Source organism: Zootoca vivipara, chromosome 1 (genome assembly GCF_965207765.1).
Source record: "Zootoca vivipara chromosome 1, rZooViv2.hap1.1, whole genome shotgun sequence".
Classification (NCBI taxonomy): Eukaryota; Metazoa; Chordata; class Lepidosauria; order Squamata; family Lacertidae; genus Zootoca; species Zootoca vivipara.
This window is the reverse complement of record NC_142582.1, coordinates 67,265,857-67,284,800: the sequence shown is the minus strand read 5'-3', so window position 1 is coordinate 67,284,800 and position 18,944 is coordinate 67,265,857. Positions and strand designations below refer to the sequence as shown.

The 18,944-nt window shown below is 40.9% G+C and overlaps 1 protein-coding gene across 6 annotated transcripts in view; it reads left to right on the top strand.

The window, feature by feature from the left end:
• The window catches only part of SBF2 (SET binding factor 2), a 221,315-nt gene that overhangs the window by 108,348 nt on the left and 94,023 nt on the right, over positions 1–18,944 (top strand). For 5 of the 6 annotated variants that reach the window (XR_015949328.1, XM_088667287.1, XM_035119305.3 and 2 more), the window contains 2 exons: positions 1,318–1,428; positions 3,982–4,087. Coding sequence is in view for 3 of the 6 variants with exons in the window: in XM_088667287.1 (XP_088523413.1) it covers positions 1,318–1,428; positions 3,982–4,087 (217 nt within the window). In the remaining 3 variants the exon portion in view is untranslated. Of the gene's footprint in view, positions 1–1,317; positions 1,429–3,981; positions 4,088–6,362; positions 6,467–18,944 lie in introns of those variants that run through there. The other variant, XM_035119315.3, reaches the window with a different exon arrangement.

Here is an 18,944-nt window from a genome sequence, read left to right as displayed (position 1 = left end):
GTGACAAGAGGGCCACAAATGGGGAACTGCTACTGAAACGACCCTGCCATGGGTCAGAGCAGCTCCCAGTGACAGCTGTAGCAACAAGGCTAACTTGCCAACCATACAGTCTGAGTTGGCTCATATTATGAAAGACCCTGTTTTAGGTACCGGTACTTGGGTATCATGCTGTTAAGGGCTTTAGATGCTAGCACTAATGTCTTGAATTAGGCCTGGTACTGGCAACCTGGGCAGTGTTTTCAGAACCAGTGACATATGGTCCTATCAGGCTACCCCACTTGCCAGCCTAGCAGCCACATTCTTCAATAGCTATAGCTTCCAGACCTCCTTCAAGGTTAACCCTACGTATTATAGTATCCCAAATCATTCCAAGTCACTAGAGTATGCACAACTGAGCAAAACTATTGCGGTCCAGGAATGGTCATAGATGGCAAACCATCCTAAGATGGACATAAGTTTTGCTAGCCACAGAAGCCACTTGAGACTCTAGTAACAAGTTGGAATCCAGGCGTATGACCAGACTGTGATCCTGTTCCTTCACAGGGGAGTGCAGTCACCTCGCAGAACAGATCATACACCTAATTCCAGATACAGGAACACAGGACCCCCCACAACACTTCCATCTTAGCAGGATTTAAGCTGAGTTTATTGGACTCTGTCCAGCCCATCACTACCTCTAGACACTTGTCCAACATCTTCACAGCCTTTCCTGATTTCAGTGGAATGCAGAAAGCTGCGTTCATCAGCATGCTGCTGACACTGTGCTCTAATCCCCAGATGAGAGCTTCCAACTCTTTAATATAGATGCTCAGTAGAAAAAGGAAACAGAATGGACTCTTGTGGGGCAGCCCTATGGAACCCAGCCCAAGAGCCATGGTGCTAAGCACCAATCTTCTAGAACTATCTGGTAGCAACCCTGCAGGTAAGAGCAGAACTAATGTAACACATTACCACCAACTCCCATCTCCTTGAGTTGCTCCAATTGCATCAAAAGCTGCTGAGAGGTAGAGGCAAAACAACAGGGTTGCATTCTCTTTTCTCTCTACTCATAAAGATCAGTCATGGTTACCAAGGTGGTTTCAGTTCTAAAACCAGGCCTGAAACAACTACTACTGAAATATACTACTGATAAAGCTATATAGTTCTAACTCAAAGGCTTTAGATTTTAGCATTGCACTTTAATTAAGCAAAATATTTTTTTGTGTATAAATATTCCAAGATTCCATTCTTTATACTACATATGTATATTTTCCAATAATTATTAGTATTATCTTTTCCCCAGGTTGCAATGTAATATGTTTTTATTTCATGTTTTAGGCTTGCCTTGGCTTGGTCTACACTGTGTATGTGGACAACCTGCATGTTTCACTGGAGAGTATCATTGCAAATCTCTGTTCGTGCTTTGTCCCTGCTGCTGGAGGGTCACAGGTAAATAGGAAAAAAGGGTATTTATTCAGCTAATTTGATTTATGAAGAAAGCAAAAAATAAATTCTTTAAATATTTTGATTTAATAGAGGACCATAGTTCAGTTGAGTATGTCCCAGTGGCCCGTCTTCTAAAGAGAGCGAGAATTCCATTCTACCATAAGGTCAAAGGGTTAATTTTGTCATTTAAATGCCTGTTAGAAGGCATAGTATGAATTCAGAAACATTGCTGTAGAATTCAACCTTTTTTATTATTGGTGCTTCAAAATATTTTATGTTTTTTCTTGGTTTGCATGAGATATTGGGGAGCGGAGTTTTTCTGTTCTCGGAACTCGCTTTTATTGAGTCAGTCCTGGGGTAGTTAATTGTTTCAGTGGACCTACCACATAGTGTTCAATGATAATGCAGATTTCAATGAAATACAATGATGATGAAATTAGGTTTTAAGAAAACCATGCTCTGTTGCATACTAGTGAAAAATAGCTGCACAGAATTCACATGTAAGTATGGATGATTTTGTCCTGACAAGGGTAATTCAGTTGCCATAGCAAATTTCACAAGTGGGGTGTGATGGTGAATACCACCAGCAAGAGTATTTTCCTTCCCATTTCCCTACTGCCAACATACTCTGCTGATAGTAGGAAGAGGGGGAGGCACTGAAATGTCCTTGTCATACTTTTAGTTGGTAGACTGTACTGAAGAATGAGTAGAATGTTACCTAGAAAGGAAGCCAGAATTTCTTCTTCCCATTTCCGCATTAGTTAGCTTCATTCACAACTTCAGCTTGTATATTGGTTTATATATTCATTGAAGGTAGTCCTGACATAATGACTATTTGACCAATCGTCTGCGGACAAACGCCGGCTCCCTCGGCCTATAGAGCGAGATGAGCGCCGCAACCCCAGAGTCGGACACGACTGGACCTGATGGTCAGGGGCCCCTTTACTATATACCTTTACTATATACCATACATACATTTTTTTCTTAACCCCCATGCTTCAGTCCTTGCGCAACACCCTCTCTGGGAGCCAGTGTGGTGTAGTGGTTGAGAGCGGTAGACTCGTAATCTGGTGAACCGGATTCGCATCTCCGCTCCTCCACATGCAGCTGCTGGGTGACCTTAGGCTAGTCACACTTCTGTGAAGTCTCTCAGCCTCACTCACCTCACAAAGGGTTTGTTGTGGGGGAGGAAGGGAAAGGGGAATGTTAGCTGCTTTGAGACTCCTTCGGGTAGTAATAAAGCGGGATATCAAATCCAAACTCTTATTCTTCTTCTTTAGAGCACATGCTTTGCAGTCCTGGCATTCTTAGCCTAAAGAAGGATCAGGTAGCAGGTGATGGGAGAGCTGCTGCCACTGAGAGTAGATGGACTCTCTGTCAAACCCAGTATATGGCACCTTTCCAAGTAGTACCTAATGAAGTAACTGTGCTTGCATGAACAACGTCCACTTGCACAGTGTAACTTTCCCTCCTTCTCCTACCGAATCTTGGGGGAACCCTCCAGGTGCGTTTGGTGCATCTGTGCAAGGGGTTCATAGGGTAAGGAGAGGGATGGGAAGTTGTGTTAGCAGAAGTCATTCTGCAAGCGGAATTACTGTGTTGGATGCAAAGCTTTATGCTTTTTTTCAGGCAACGTATCCTGTAGTCTGCTTTAATAAGCATGAATCTCTGTATACGTCTGTCCCTCTTGTCTCCACTTGACTTGACAGAGCCATTTCCCACACTCCTTCCATTTGTTTAGTTGCTTCCTTTCCAATTCTCAGTGGATTGCCTGGCTGGGATGAACAGGGATCTTCCATTCTCTTTCATGTTTTATGGACATGGAAATGGACTTACAACCAGGATTACTAGAAGATGGACTTACAGACAAAGCAGCCAATTCTTGGATGCTTTTTTGCATTCAGTGTGGCTTGTTAGTCTTCTTCTTCTTCTTTTTCTTTTTAAAAACAGACTTGCAGGAGCCTGATATGATTGTGCCACATGAGTGTATGTGTTATCTCTCCACAGTCGCAAAACAATCCTTCCTTGAGCTGCTATTTTCCTCAGTAGAGGGAAACTGATGTTGGGAATGACAATCATTTTCATTGGAGTCATGGCTCAGGGAGAAAGGGTTAATCCCCTCACCCACACTCTGTCGTCCTGATCTTGACCAGCCCTTTCCCACAGCTGCTGCTAAGTCACCCCAAAGTCCATTGGGTCCATTATCTTCTTGGAGAAGATAAGCCCTGGTAAAAGGCTCATGATGCTGCAAAGCCCAGGGAGAAGTGAGATACCTCCCCACCCCATCAGTGTTCTCTGTGATTCACAGAGCACTCAGTTAGTAATTGGTGGCAAGAGGGGGACAAGTGCTTACTGTGCTCACAGCAGTTGCTAGAACTATATTGACAACATGACAACCGTGTTCGGGGCCCCAAAATTGTAGGATATTGGATAATATGCAATTGTAAACACATAAACAGTTTGACTTAATTAATATACATCTGATGACAATTGTGCAAAAACAACTCACCTCATATTGCATAAGCAATAATAGTGTATTAAAATATATTTCTACAGAAGCTGTTTTCCTTGGGAGCAGGAGACAGGCAACTGATACAAACTCCTTTACATGATAGTCTTCCTGTCACAGGGACGAGTGTGGCTCTTCTGTTTCAACAATTAGGTATGTCAGTTTTGGGGTTATTATTATTTTTATATTTTGCCATTGTTTCTAAACTGACTGCATACATGCAATAGTAACTTTTGCTGGTTTTGAATTTCAAAACTCAAGATGTTGCTTTTTCTGTATTTTGGAACATAGTTGTACATGTCCTAATGATAATTGAATGTAACCTGGGTGTCTTGCAGCTGTATCCAGTTTGATTAGTACTTTACTGCTGTATTGCTCTGCATGCGTGCACACACTTGAGACAAATGAATCTGAAGCTAGTACAAATCAAAGTGACTTGAGGAATTTATCACACTTAGCAGAAGCGTTTTTTTCATATCATAATATTACCATAGATCTAATTTGTGATATTTCTTTCTGTACTTTCTTCTTCTTCAGCTGCTTGTTTCTTGGCTGTGCAACCTTTTGTTTTTTAAACTAAAGTTAAGTTTAAAATATCACTTTGTAGCTGAGAAATTAAATCAAGTATTAAACATTTTTTTTCAGTTTAATTCCTAATGGTGAACATATTGAAATAAACAGGGACAAATTAGAAACGCAGCACACAGGGAGAGTGAAATATTCACAAGGTACCAAGTTTTCAGTGGAAGCAAATCTATAAAGCTTGGCTTTGGGAGAGAAGATACACAACAGATCCTCTATGCAAAGAAAGATACTTGGATGACAGCTTGTTGAGAAATGAAGCTAAATATTTTTTGTACTTGCATGGGGCATATATACTGTGCAGTGAGTCAGCTTTTACCCCTTGCTAAGATGTACTCCCATCTTCTGGATGAAAGTTGAGATATAGTGTTGCCTTAAGTGGTAGGAAAATTATCTTTCTGGGTTCATAGTGACACGGGACCTGGAGGGTACATGTGCTTACCTTGTGGTTTTGCCCTGTTCCTTGGACAACAGAAGTACAGCTGTGATGTGTGATGTGCCTTCAAGTAGAGCTCCCTGCAGTGTACCAAGAAAGAAGCACTCTCTGGGCACCTTTTTCTCTTTCGTATCTCCTTGGAAAGTCATGTGGCAGTTGTAATAGTACTCAGCAGTTAACTCCCCCAAAACCCTCAAGCTCTTGCTGAAAAAATAATCCTTATGGCATATGCACCTGAAAGCCTTCTTTACTCAGTTGGATGTTTCAGTGCAAATCTAGAAACAGTAACAAGGGGTGAGTGAATGTTTACACTAAACAGTGCATAGGAAACTGCCTTGTAACAAGTCAGACTATTGCCTCATCTGCCTCAGTATTGTGGGCATCCTCTCCAGGGTTTCAGACAGGAGACTGCCCAGCCCTACCAGCAGACGTCAGGGATTGAAACAGGGACAAGTGTATAATCTGCCACAGAGTCCCTTTCCCAGTATATGGCTACTTTTTGCTGATGACAGTTTCATTGGTCTGCTATGTAGTAAATTAACAGAAAAATGAGTGTACAGAAGCTGTGAGGTTTCTGATGAGTTTTTTTTACTCCCAGGATAAAAAAACTAACAACTCCTACAGCCATGCATGTTCTTGGAGTCATGGCAGAACAGCATGTTCCATGATATAACTTTTTATAGTGCAAAGCAGCTGTGGGTTACTTTAGATTGAGCAGAAGTCTGGCATTTCCAGCTGTTTGTCTACTCACCCCCTCACCCCTTACATTGCTCTTTTCCCCAAGGAGTAAAATATATAGATCTAAATATATTTTCTTCTAGAGGTGAAAAAGCAGCATGATCTTGAGCAAACAAATGTTGGCAAAGAAACAGTTAAAATGCCCCTTTCCACCTTCACTAGCCCACTGCTGAATGTGAATCCACCTGCTGCTTTATAGTATAAAAGAAAACCCTTGGACTGGTAAACCAACCACAGAGCTTACACTTAATGTTCTCAGTCTAAGGTAAAAAGCCAAAATGAAGCAGGTATTACAGAATGTTTTGTTCACTTGTACAAAAATGTGCTGAGTAACAAGTTTGGGACATTCACCAACTCATTTATGAGTAATTCTGCTATAGTTTCATTGTAGTTTTTGACCCACTTACACAGGAACCAGAACATTGGCACAAACATACTTTTTTCCCTAGAGAAAATTATATGGTAAGAATATATCCACATCTGTTGAAGACTGAAGAAGTTCATTGTGATGGCGAAGAAGTTAGCATATTAGCTTTTCCATGGTCAGTGAAAACATAAAATTTAGTGTCCACTAATTTTAAGCAGACCATTTGCAACAAAAACTAAATTTAGGAAAGATGTTTAGCTTACTCTGTCATAGCCTACTCGTGGTTCTGCTTCTGTTACAGATTGCTTTCAAATGTTAAAATAAACCTTATGCGGGAATGAAAGACTGGAAAATTTTGAAACAAGTTTCTCAGACAGCATGAATGCACCCCAAGCCACAGAAAATTCATGTAAGTGGTTGGAGTTGGAAAACTAGCTACCCTCAGGTCACAATACTGACAAAGCAAATTGTAGAGTATCGTTATCTAAAGCCATGCTGTGGAATGTTTGGAAAGACTTTTGGCTTAGACTACCTTTTGCAAAATTCATCATCATTGATTTTCAATGAATTATTGTTGCCTAGCACTGGCATTTTTCTGGGACTCACCCAACAAATTTCATGGTTTTGGAGGTAGAGGACAAAGGCAATTGAGTATTTATAGAGCACCTTTGGTAATCTAGGAGAGGTACTGGACATGTTGATGAATTGACTTAGAAGCCTTTTGAATATTATGCACATGTAAGAAATATGGCTTTTCAGCTGAGGAAGAACAACATTCGGGTGGATTTTACTTTACTTACAATCAGTACTATTTTTCTAGAAAAAGAGGTGCTGGAACTCGCCATGTATGCCTCCTCCTTTCTCTTTGAATGTCAATGATGTTCGCCTGAGAGGTCCCGGAACTAAGTTCCGGTGAGTTCATACTGAAAAAAAGCCCTGCTTACAATTCTATATGTTGTTGACATGGTAAGCTAAACAATGCAGTGAATCCCTGGCTTTTGCTAGGAGTTACCGTATATTCCGGCATATGAGACGACTGGGCATTTAAGACGACCCCCAACTTTTCCAGTTAAAATATAGAGTTTGGGATATACTCGCCATATAAGACTACCCCATATCAATCTCAGATGCATCTAGATGGGACTGGGAATGTGAATGTGAATCTGAATGCCTGGAGCGCTGCTGCCAGTCAGTGCAGACAGCACTAAGTGAGATGGACCAATGGCCTTGCTTGGTCTATAAGGCAACTTCCCTATGCTCCTGTGGGGAGAACTGGGTTTCATGGAAACTCGATGGCCTTTGCTCCACATCCTTTCCTGGGAGAGCTGCCCTTTCGCCACCGCTTCTCGCCCCCCCCCTGTTTTAGGGGCATTTCCACTCACCCCAGTGACCCCACGGTTCCTTTTCCCTGGCGGGATTCCAGAGGGATTCTCTTCCCTGGTGCGGAGAGAGAGACAGAGAGAGAGAGACAGAGAGATCAGGCAGGCAGAGTCAGTGAGAGGGAAAAGGAGCCAGAGAAAGGAGAGCGGGGACGCCAGTGAAGAGGCTCCCCTCATTCCCTGGGCATTCATACAGTCGCTGCGTATGACGGGGTTGTGGCTGCAGCCGTTTTTGAGCTCCCACCACCACATGCGGCGACCACAGATTTTCCAGTCCGGGTCTTATACCTGGCGTATAAGACGACCTCCCGACTTTTGAGACGATTTTCCGGGGTTAAAAAGTTGTCTTATACGCCGGAATATATGGTAAGTCAGGCATCCCCAAACTCGGCCCACCAGATGTTTTGGGACTACAACTCCCATCATCCCTAGCTAACAGGACCAGTGGTCAGGGATGATGGGAGTTGTAGTCACAAAACATCTAGAGGGCTGAGTTTGGGGATGCCTGAGTTAAGTGAAACAAGGGTTTACACCTCCACAACTACACTTGGCACAAGCCTCTGGATTGTGATAAAGTGATAAAGTGTGACTAGTGTGTACACTTAACATTTTCCATCCATTGCTCTCCTGCTTTCTTGCCAACTTTATTTTTACTTTGAATTGCTCTATGCAGAGTTGCCTGTATGGATTCTTAATTACAGTGCCTCATTATTTGTGCTTTCCCCTCACCTTGGAACCAAACAATTCAACATAGATAATAAAAATGCAAATAGAGCTGAGCGAAAATGTATTTCTCTGGGAAGCAGGTTTTTTGTTGTTAAAATCTTCATCAGTGTCAGAAGGGTCCCGCATTTTTATAATTTGGAGGTAGGGGTTTTGAAAGAGCTACAAGAGTTCAGTTATTAGGATGACCCCGATTGGCTAGAATTACCCATGTGATCTGTATCAGACAGTTTTCACCAATCTCATGCACTCAATATGCTTTGGACTACAACTTTCATAAGCTGCAACCAGCATGGCCAATGGACAGGGATGCTAGGAGTTGTGACCAAAACACCTAGAAGGTCCCAGGTTTGGGAAGGATGTTACAGAAAGTATTGCCCACACTCTAAATGTGCTTTATTTGCCATTGTGACATCATAATATCCAGTATGGTAATATGACTCTATCGATCACTGACTCAAATGGCACAAGTGCAGATGATATGAAAGGGAGGGGCAGTGGCTTTGAAGAGTTGTGAAAGGGTGCAAACTAATTAGGGGTTTTCAAGGTCTGTTTCGCCCTCTATGATTGACTACTTTTGTAAAACGATGTAAAAGAATATTGAAAAGTGAGCAAACTATAGAGAGTGCTCTATGAGTCCCTAGTTCTGAGAAAACATTAATTCATTTTTCTCAGACATAATAGTGTAGAAATACAGTGGGGGGGGAAGTATTTGATCCCGTGCTAAATTTGCCCTTTTGCCCTCTGACGAAGAAATGACCAGTCCATAATTTTAATTGTAGGTTTATTGTAGCTGTGAGAGACAGAATAAGAACAGGAAAATCCCCAGAGACACAGAAGACAAAAGTCAGAGATTGTTGTGCATTATAATGAGTGAAATAAGTATTTGATCCCTTTGCAAAAGATGACTTAGTATTTGGTGGCAAAACCCTTCTTGGCAATTACAGAGGTCAGATGTTTCCTGTAGGTGGCCACCAGGTTTGCACACATCTCAGGAGGTATTTTGTCCCACTCCCCTTTGCAGATCCTCTCCAAGTCAGTAAGATTTTGAGGCTGATGTGTAGCTACTCGGTGTGTAGCTACTTCAGCTCCCTCCACATATTTTCGATGGGATTAAGGTCTGGGGACCGGCTAGCCCACTCCAGGACCTTAATGTGCTTCTTCCTGAGCCACTCCTTTGTTGCCTTGACCGTGTGTTTTGGGTCATTGTCATGCTGGAATACCCATCCTCGACCCATTTTCAATGCCCTGGCTGAGGGAAGGATGTGCTCACCCAGGATTTGACGATACATGGTCCCGTCCATCGTCCCTCCCTTAGCAGAAAAACACTCCAAAGCATAATGTCCCCCTCCATAATGGGGTCATAGGTATCATTCCTCCTCCTCTAAACACGGCAAGTTGAGTTGATGCCAAAGAGCTCAATTTTGGTCTCACCTGACCACAACACTTTCACCCAGTTCTCCTCTGGGTCATTCAGATGTGCATTGGCAAACTGCAGATGGGCCTGTGCATGTGCTGTCTTGAGGAAGGGGAATTTGTGGGCTCTGCAAGATCTCTGTCCTTCACGGCGTAGTGTGTTACCAACTGTTTTCATGGTGACTATGGTCCCAGCTGCCGTGAGATCATTGACAAGTTCCCCCTGTGTAGTTCTGGCCTGCTTCATCACCATTCTCCTGATCATTGCAACTCAACGAGATGTTATCTTGCATGGAGCCCCAGACCGAGGGAGGTTGACAGTTATTTTGTGTTTCTTCCATTTGCGAATTATTGCACCAACTGTTGTCACCTTCTCACCAAGCTGCATGGCAATAGTCTTGTAGCCCAGTACAGCCTTGTGCAGGTCTACAATCTTGTCCCTGACATCCTTGGACAGCTCTTTGGTCTTGGTCATGGTGGCTACTTTGGAATCTGCTGGATTGATTGCTTCTGTCGACAGGTGTCTTTTGTACAGGTACTGTAACAAGCTGGGATTACAGGTAAGACCTCTCCCTACAGCAGGTGCTTCTAATCTCAGCTCGTTACATACAGTGAAGATACCAGGTAGCCTGACATCTGGCTGGTTGATAGGGGATCAAATATTTATTTCACTCATTATAATGCACATCAATCTCTGACTTTTGTCTTCTGGGTTTCTGGGGATTTCCCTGTTCTTATTCTTTCTCTCACAGCTACAATAAACCTACCATTAAAATTATGGACTGGTCATTTCTTCGTCAGAGGGCAAACGGGCAAATTTAGCAGGGGATCAAATACTCCCCCCCCCCACTGTAGCTATAATTAACAAAATATGGTTGTCTTGGGCTGTATTATATGATCTCTGTTTATTTAAGCCTCGATATATCCTTCATGCCTTTTATAAAATAATCTATTTAAACTCAGACTAGCTTTCAACTCTGATTATGTTTAATTCTATTCAGATGTTAATGTACTAATGGTCATTTATTTGAAATTTATAAAAAAGACACTGGATTAATAACTAGTCTTTTATAACATTTCTGCATCATCTACATGCAGACAGATGAATAGTTACATTAGTCTGGAAGGCTTGGCATTGAATGGTGGGATCTTCATTCTATTCTTTCTTTGTTCTAAATTAAGGCCTGTAATCTAAATATAGAGCAGTTTTGCAGCAAGCTAGTTATACCCAACCACCCTAGTGCAGCTACTTCCTCTGTGAAATAAAGAGGCACCTAGTTGCTTAAATCTCTGCTTCCACCAACCACAATTCTAAAAAATTAAGATTAAAGCAGTAATTGTTTCTCACTGATGGCAAACAAATTTATTAGCAACTAGTCCTCTATAAAGGCAACTAGTATTTTTATGAATGTTGCAGTGCATTCTTTACAATTTTACATATTAAATGTGTCCTATGGAAAGTAAGAGTTATGAGAGAACAAACCTAAAATAAACGTTGAAACATGTTACTAGAGCTGCATTTGCACAGACATGAGCTGTCTTTAACAAATTGTTCCCATATGTTTACCAAATTCAGAGCAGTCAACAATTACAAAACAAATTCATCATTTTTTACTTTTGCTATATTGTTTAGAGAAACATTGTGCAATAGTGATATGTAACCCACCCAAACCCCCTTTCCAGAAAAAGGAAGGCTTTGTAACACCACCCAGGACACATTGTCTCTGAACAGACAAATATCCAGGGCACCAACCTACACGAGGGCAGTAGTCCAAAATAGTTTGAATCATTGGTAATCCACGAAAGAATGAAACATAATTTTAAAAATAGGCTTTATTTTAAGATATCTGTTTATGATCAATTGACAAGAAGCAGACTTATTAGTCCCCAGATATTGAAAGTGATATCACTTTTAAGAGCTTTACTTGAGCAATGAAATCAAATAACCTATTTTTAAATTTGGTTTCAGTTAAAATCATGCCTAGAGGGAGAATCTCATTTTCCAGAATTTTTTCAGCCACAGTCAATATGGGTCCATCTGAAAAATAATAAATTGTCCAGAATTACTAACCCTATTGTGGGTCATGTTGACTAGAGGTGTGTGATTGAGGTGGAACTCCTATCATTCACATGAAAACCTTCAGGCCTACATTGGAACTACAACCATCAGGACTGGCTTACAACTATAACTTCTCTCACTAGGTTCAGTTTGTATTTTTTTCCTGGTCTGTCAAGATCACCATAATAATGCTTTATGAAACCAGACTGGGCTGTGGAGTTGCAAGCAGCTTATTACAAGAGTTAAAAGTCAGCATGGATAGCTCAGTCGGTTAAACCGTGGTGCTGAAAATGTCAAGGTTGCAGATTTGATCCCCGTATGGGACAGCTGCATATTCCTGCATTGCAGGGGGTTGGACTAGATGATCCTCAGGATCCCTTCCAACTCTAAATTTTATGATTCTAAGTCTACTAAGATCAACAAATATACATCTGAACAAAAAATTGTTAACATATGGTATCATTTACATCTAGTAATATTAACTAAAATTTAAAAATAGCTGGCATAGTTTCATGGACAGTTAGTTTCTGCATCTGGATTAGGAGCAGACTGCTGAAAGAGAAAGGACCACTTTGAACGTTACATGGCAAGTGTATATATTGCAGACCTGTTTCTTGACAAATACATGATGCATAAACAACAGATAAGTGTCTGTAAAACACTCATGTACACACTTGAGGAAACCACAGCAAAGTCAGCTAAAAATAACCAAGTATCTATTCCTGAACCTGCAGCTATAATTTGATTTTGATGTGCTGCTGTCTGAACATGGATGAACCCAGAGCAAATGCAGTTGCTCCCTGAAATATATATTGTTCAAACTTCCGGAAAGTTCACAAATCTTGTTGCTCTGGGCTACTTTGGCAGGAAGGGCAGGTTAACATTTTAATTAACAAATACTTATGAAGGTAGTTCTCATTATTTAGATGCTGAGCCTTTCCTTTGAGTATTATAAACAATTTATTTTTATTTATTTTACTATGTAGCAACCTGCTGCTTGGGCCAATACCTCCCTAAATAAACCATGAACCATAGGATTCAGAGCTGACCATCTTACTTCTAAATATACTTAGTGGCCTAGGTGTTTTGGCTTGAGAAAGCAAGTGATATAGAGGAGGAAAGAGTTGGAACTGAACACATATGTACACACACACAACAAATGTAGCAGTAATTTTACAAGTCTGAAATAATTACAAGTTTAACTTTTAATTCCTTGCTGCAAAAGAGGATCAGAATCTCTGTTTGAATGCCCACAGTTCATGATTACTGGAATTCGCAACTTTAGTACTAGACCATCACAAATATTCAGTACTTTTTAAAGTAGTAATTTTAATTTATGCATACAGAATAAACAGTTGTCTTAAATTTAGAAGTTCAAAGCATAAGTGTCTGTGGCAGTAGTGTTAGCTGTATAATGAACTTTGAAAATTTAACTTGGTAGTTTTCAAAGCAGTTGCTTTCTCTGAATGAGTTCACACTTAACCAATATGCCATACATTTTTGTAGCACACAGGCTTAGAGTACTCAAGGCATCTGAGAGTCTGTGTGACATTTGGTAGTGCTGCATCACCCATCTGCTTTTGCACTGTCAAAGGTTTCAGGATGTTATGACCACAACTACTAGAATATTACACTTGAAACCCCAGACCATGCTTATTACAGGCTGTCAACCTACCAGTGACCGATTGGAAAAGAATTGCCAAGCAACTTTCTGCAACTTGAAGGCTTAATTATTCTGAAAAACAGTTACAAAGAATGCAAATAAAAAGAACATCCAGAATGGGCAAATATAAACACTGATGAAGTGCTGTATCTACCAGGACTCCTCATTTTACTAAAAGTGCTTTACGTTTCATATAGTGGTGGAAGCTACAAACAATTGAGGCTGTATGTTTATACACATAGCCTTTGAAACATGCATTGGCCATTTTTTTCACTATGCTCTTTTGAACATAGCAACCGGCAGTTGTACATACTTTTACACAATACCATCTAGAGTCCATGTTGTCTGTTTGCACAGGTGGAAATGTTCTCAAACTAATATGCAAGGGTGTTCTCTCATCCCCTCAATTAGTGTTTCCACACTAATTGCCTCAAAAGCTGTAGAGAGATCCAGTGGAACTAATGGGTGCACTTCTCATGTTCAGTTCACCCACCAAGGCAATTAAAACAATTTCTGTTCCATAACCAGGCCTAAAACCAGATTGAAATGGCTCTAGGATCTTGAAGCTGAGCTGTCACCCCATACTTTGACCCATAAACATATACCCTATTGGCCCAATTAATTATAAGCCACACTTTTTTCCTCCAAATTCTGACTGTGAAAAGTTAAAGTGTGGCTTACATTCGTGACCTTGCAAAAATAATCCAGTATGCAGCCAGGAGCCTGGCAAAGCGGTGCCTGCCCCACGGATAGTCCCCCATCCTCTTCCCCAAGGCCAGGAAAGAATAGAGCAAGAAAGGGAGCAGCTTATATTCGGGTATTGTCTTTTTCTCTCCCCCCTCCACCCACTTTTAAATGTGCGGCTTATAATCGGGTGCGGCTTATTCGGGCCAATACTATATTGCTAATATTGCTATTATTGCTAATACTATATGCTAATATATTAGCATAGTAATTGCTGGGTCACTGGAACATTTCATTCAGTTAACAAGTACATATCTATATGCTGTTATACTGTCAGACTTACAGAGTACAGTAATCTTGGACTCTCTTTAGCCCTAAAAATGTATAGCAGAGGAAGCAGCTGTCAAAACTTCCCTTCATTGTCCTACATTCTGCTTAGCTTTTCCGTAACTCAACATGCCACCTGGTTGTTCATTCCAGCTCAGTCTTCCACTATCCTCTTACTACTTTGCTGGGAATGTATATAAGATATTTAATAATGATGGTGATGGCATTGTGATCTAATTGGAAATAGGGGATTCTCGGTGTGGAGGAACATAACTGGTTAGAATGCATGCCCTAAGCAGAGAAATTCATGTTCCACCAGCCAGTTCTGTGAGACTTGGTTGTAAGTCACTTTGTGTTGCCTTGGGCAAGGTAAAGCTACTAACAAATTTAATTAATAAATAAAGCACCATTATTATTATTTTTTTAAAAAAGAGCTGTGGGGATAAATAGGTATGAAAGGTGGGGACACAGAGAAGCCATGTAAAAACTAGTGAATGCACACTGAAAGCAATTGTATTTGTATGCTGCTTCTGTATCCGTCCATGACTCAAAGGGATTTGTGAATGTAAACGGGTCTAAATAGTACTTTGCAGCATTTGTCCTGGGCCTGTTAAAGGTAAATGGACCCCTGACCATTAGGTCCAGTCGTGACCGACTCTGGGGTTGCGGCGCTCATCTCGCGTTATTGGCCGAGGGAGCCGGTGTACAGCTTCCGGGTCATGTGGCCAGCATGACAAAGCCGCTTCTGGCGAACCAGAACAGCGCACAGAAACGCCGTTTACCTTCCCGCTTGGAGCAGTTAAAAAAATCACAGCCATAATTGAAGTGTCATAAGATAGGGTGGGGTCCTAAAGGTAAAGGTAAAGGGACCCCTGACCATTAGGTCCAGTCGTGACCGACTCTGGGGTTGCGCACTCATCTCGCATTATTGGCCGAGGGAGCCGGCGTATAGCTTCCAGGTCATGTGGCCAGCATGACAAAGGCGCTTCTGGCAAACCAGAGCAGCACATGGAAACGCCGTTTACCTTCCCGCTGTAGCGGTTCCTATTTATCTACTTGCACTTTGATGTGCTTTTGAACTGCTAGGTTGGCAGGAGCTGGGACCGAGCAACGGGAGCTCACCCCGTCACAGGGATTCGAACCACTGACCTTCTGATCAGCAAGCCCTAGGCTCAGTGGTTTAACCCACAGTGCCACCTGGGTCCCTACTGTATGCAAATTCGTATCCTGTGCCCTGAGTCCTTTAAATGCCTAGCAATAACCTTAGATCTCCTTCATGGATCAATGCCTTGTCGTGGCGAAGGGGCTTGAATAACTCAGAGAAGCTATGAGCTATGCCATGCAGGGCCACCCAAGATGGACAGGTCATAGTGGAGAGTTTTGACTAAACGTGATCCACCTGGAGAAGGAACTGGCAAGCCACTCCAGTATCCCTGCCAAGAAAACTCCATGGACAAAGACAACAGGCATATAAAAGTTATGACGCTGGAAGATGAGCCCCTCAGGTCGGAAGGCATCCAACATGCTACTGAGGAAGAGCGGAGGACAAGTACAAGTACCGTCACAGGGATTTGAATTGCCAACCTTCTGATCAGCAAGCCCTAGGCTCAGTGGTTTAACCCACAGTGCCACCTGCGTCCCTTCCTGGGCCTGTTATTTTTATATTTTTAACTTTCTCACATTATTATCTCTAAACTGAAGTTGTGTTGTTGTTGTTGTTGTTGTTGTTGTTGTTGTTGTTGTTGTTGTTGTTAATACCCCACCCATCTGGCTGGGTTTCCCCAGCCACTCTTGGCGACTCCCAACAGAATATTAAAAACACAATAAAACATTCAACATAAAAAACTTCCCTAAACAGGGCTGCCTTCAGATGTCTTCTAAAAGTCAGTTGTTTATTTCCTTGACATCTGATGGAAGGGTGTTCCACAGGGTGGGCGCCACTGCCAAGAAGGCCCTCTGCCTGGTTCCCTGCAACCTCACTTCTCGCAGTGAGGGAACCGCCAGAAGGCCTTCGGCGCTGGACCTCAGTGTCTGGGCTGAATGATAGGGGTGAAGATGCTCCTTCAGGTTAATAACTTTAAGTTATTCACTTTAAGTTATTTCAAAGTAACCTGATGGCCAAATAATTTTATAGTTTTTGCCCTGTTTCTTCCCAAAACTTTATATATATAACTTTACACCAGGCAAAAGAAAAAAAAAGACATGGAAAATAGTTCCTGCCAACCTAGCAGTTCAAAAACATACCAGTGCAAGTAGATAAATAGGTACCACTGTGGTGGGAAAGTAAACAGCATTTCCATGCGCTCTGGCACTTACGCAGTGTCCTGTTACACCAGAAGCTGTTTAGTCATGCTGGCCACATGAACTGGAAAGGTGTCTCTGGACAAACGCTGGCTCCCTCGGCCTGAAGCAAGATGAAGCCCGCTCCCCAGAATACTCAGAATGCCCACCTCCTTTCTATGTTTACTGCTCACATAAAGTCTGTTTTGCCAATATATAGGTACTGACAGTTCCTGATTTTTAACATTTATCTCCTATTCATTTAGAATATCAGGGTTCATACATGTTTGGCCTTTGCTGAGTCCTGGGCAGTGCTGAGTTTCTGGTTTGAACTGAGTATTGTTATTATTGCTGAATTCAGTAAATCTAGAGAGTAATTAAATTCTTTGTATTATATTAAGCACCCAAAATAAACAATGAACTAATATCATTTGAGTTTGTTTCTACTTCCTAAAATTACTGTCTGTTTACTAGGCAGATGTACCAGTTTTCTTGGAATAATATTTCAAAATGTCTCTTCCACTTTAAACTGTCTCTTAATCAAGCCTGTTTCCCATTCCTATTAAGATGTTGCATTATAAAACTTTTACAACTTCTGTACTGGGCTGTGCCAACCACCATAATCTTTCAGAAAAGCTTTCTTGAAGTTGTTGACCCATTTTTATGGATTAGTCTCACTAGGTTACAGATTATTTCTTTTGCTAAGCTTTTAATTATAACTTATTCTAAGAGCCCGGAACCTGTTGCATCATATTGGTTAGAGAATTTATTGATCTTGGTAAATACCCTAATCCAGTGTCTATAATTGCTCATTTTATTTAAGCATCTTACAGTCAATGTTTTTAGACTTCCGAAACATTGTACCATAGAATAATATTGTAATAGTTTGAACAATGAACTATGCACTGTTGTGTGCATGCGTGTCTCTTAAATCATTTTCTTAAAAAGAACAACAGGAAGCAGGCTGATTGATTGCATTTTTTAAAAGTAGGAAGTCAGATATTTTAGTGCAAATTACATATCATTTCAAATACTTGAAAACAGTGAAGGTCAGTCAGGAAACCTCTGTTCAAAAATTTTCCAGCATATGGATAATGTTCAACAGGATGTATGCCTGACTATGGAATCTTAATCTGTAATAATCAACATGAGAAAGATTGTTGATATGTTTTTGTGTTGTCTAGTCTGTTTGTGCCCTGGCTAGTCAGTGTCACGGATGTACCTTGAAGTTCAAGGTTACCAACAAATATAGTTCTGCCTTCCAGCATCAGGAAGCAACACTGATCTGTCTTCAGAAGTTGCTGTTGCAATAAGTTATCATTCAGGAGCTGAAAAGGACCTTTTGCTTGTTTATTTCATTGACTTGTTTAAGGAAGGAAGAGAAGTAAACAGTTATTACATTTAGCTCTTAGGACTTACAATAGCAGATATAGGCTCCTTTAAAAATGCAGAATATTTGAATATATTCTGTAGCTCAGTTTACAGGACAATCTTATACATGTTTACTTGGAAGAAAGCCCCTTTGGATTTAGTAGGGCTTATACCCGGGTAGATGAGTATAGGATTGCAGTCATCAGCTCCCATGTATTTTTTGTTTTGCAAACATCAAGAGCTTAGAAAACTGTTTTTATAAAGCCTGCCTTTATATGCCCCTTGGGCATATGTAGACTGTTACTCTCAAAATATACACCTCTAAATAAAAATACACCCAATTATATTTATTTTATTTAATAAAATGTCTATACTGTTTAATTGCCAAAATATAAAGTTGTTTATATTCATGATTTTAATGAAATCAGTTGTGGCTTAATTTTTTAAAAATGCATTTCTAAGGTTTGTTTTTTTAAAAAAAAATCTGAAGTTTATCTGTTTTGGTTGTGTACTGTGGTGAACATCTACTCCCATGTACTATCAAGTACTATATATGTAAGTAGTAGGAAGTGCCTTGCACTGCCTGGAAAGTCAAAGAAACCAGAAAATATTGTGATTTTTATGTGGATAATGTAATTTGTGAGTTTTAGGGCTGCCTGACCTGGCCTTGAATCAGTTTGAGTGTGGGTATGCTAATGTTTTATTAGGTTTGGTCTGCTGTCTTGATTCTGCATGATAACTAGCATCCAATTATAGACAAAGAGGGTTCCATCTTGGCAACCGTCTTGCCAAATTGAGCAATGATATTTTCAAAACCAGCCGAATTGCCACTACTTGGAACTGTCACACCCAATTTGGCAAAGTTACATCAAACTGACAGACATTTTCTTCAGAGGTGTGCAGATTGATATAGTTTGCACATTTCACGCCAAATTGGGCAAAGTTATTTCGAAGTTGTGTTTCCACCTTTTTGGTTCAATGGCAG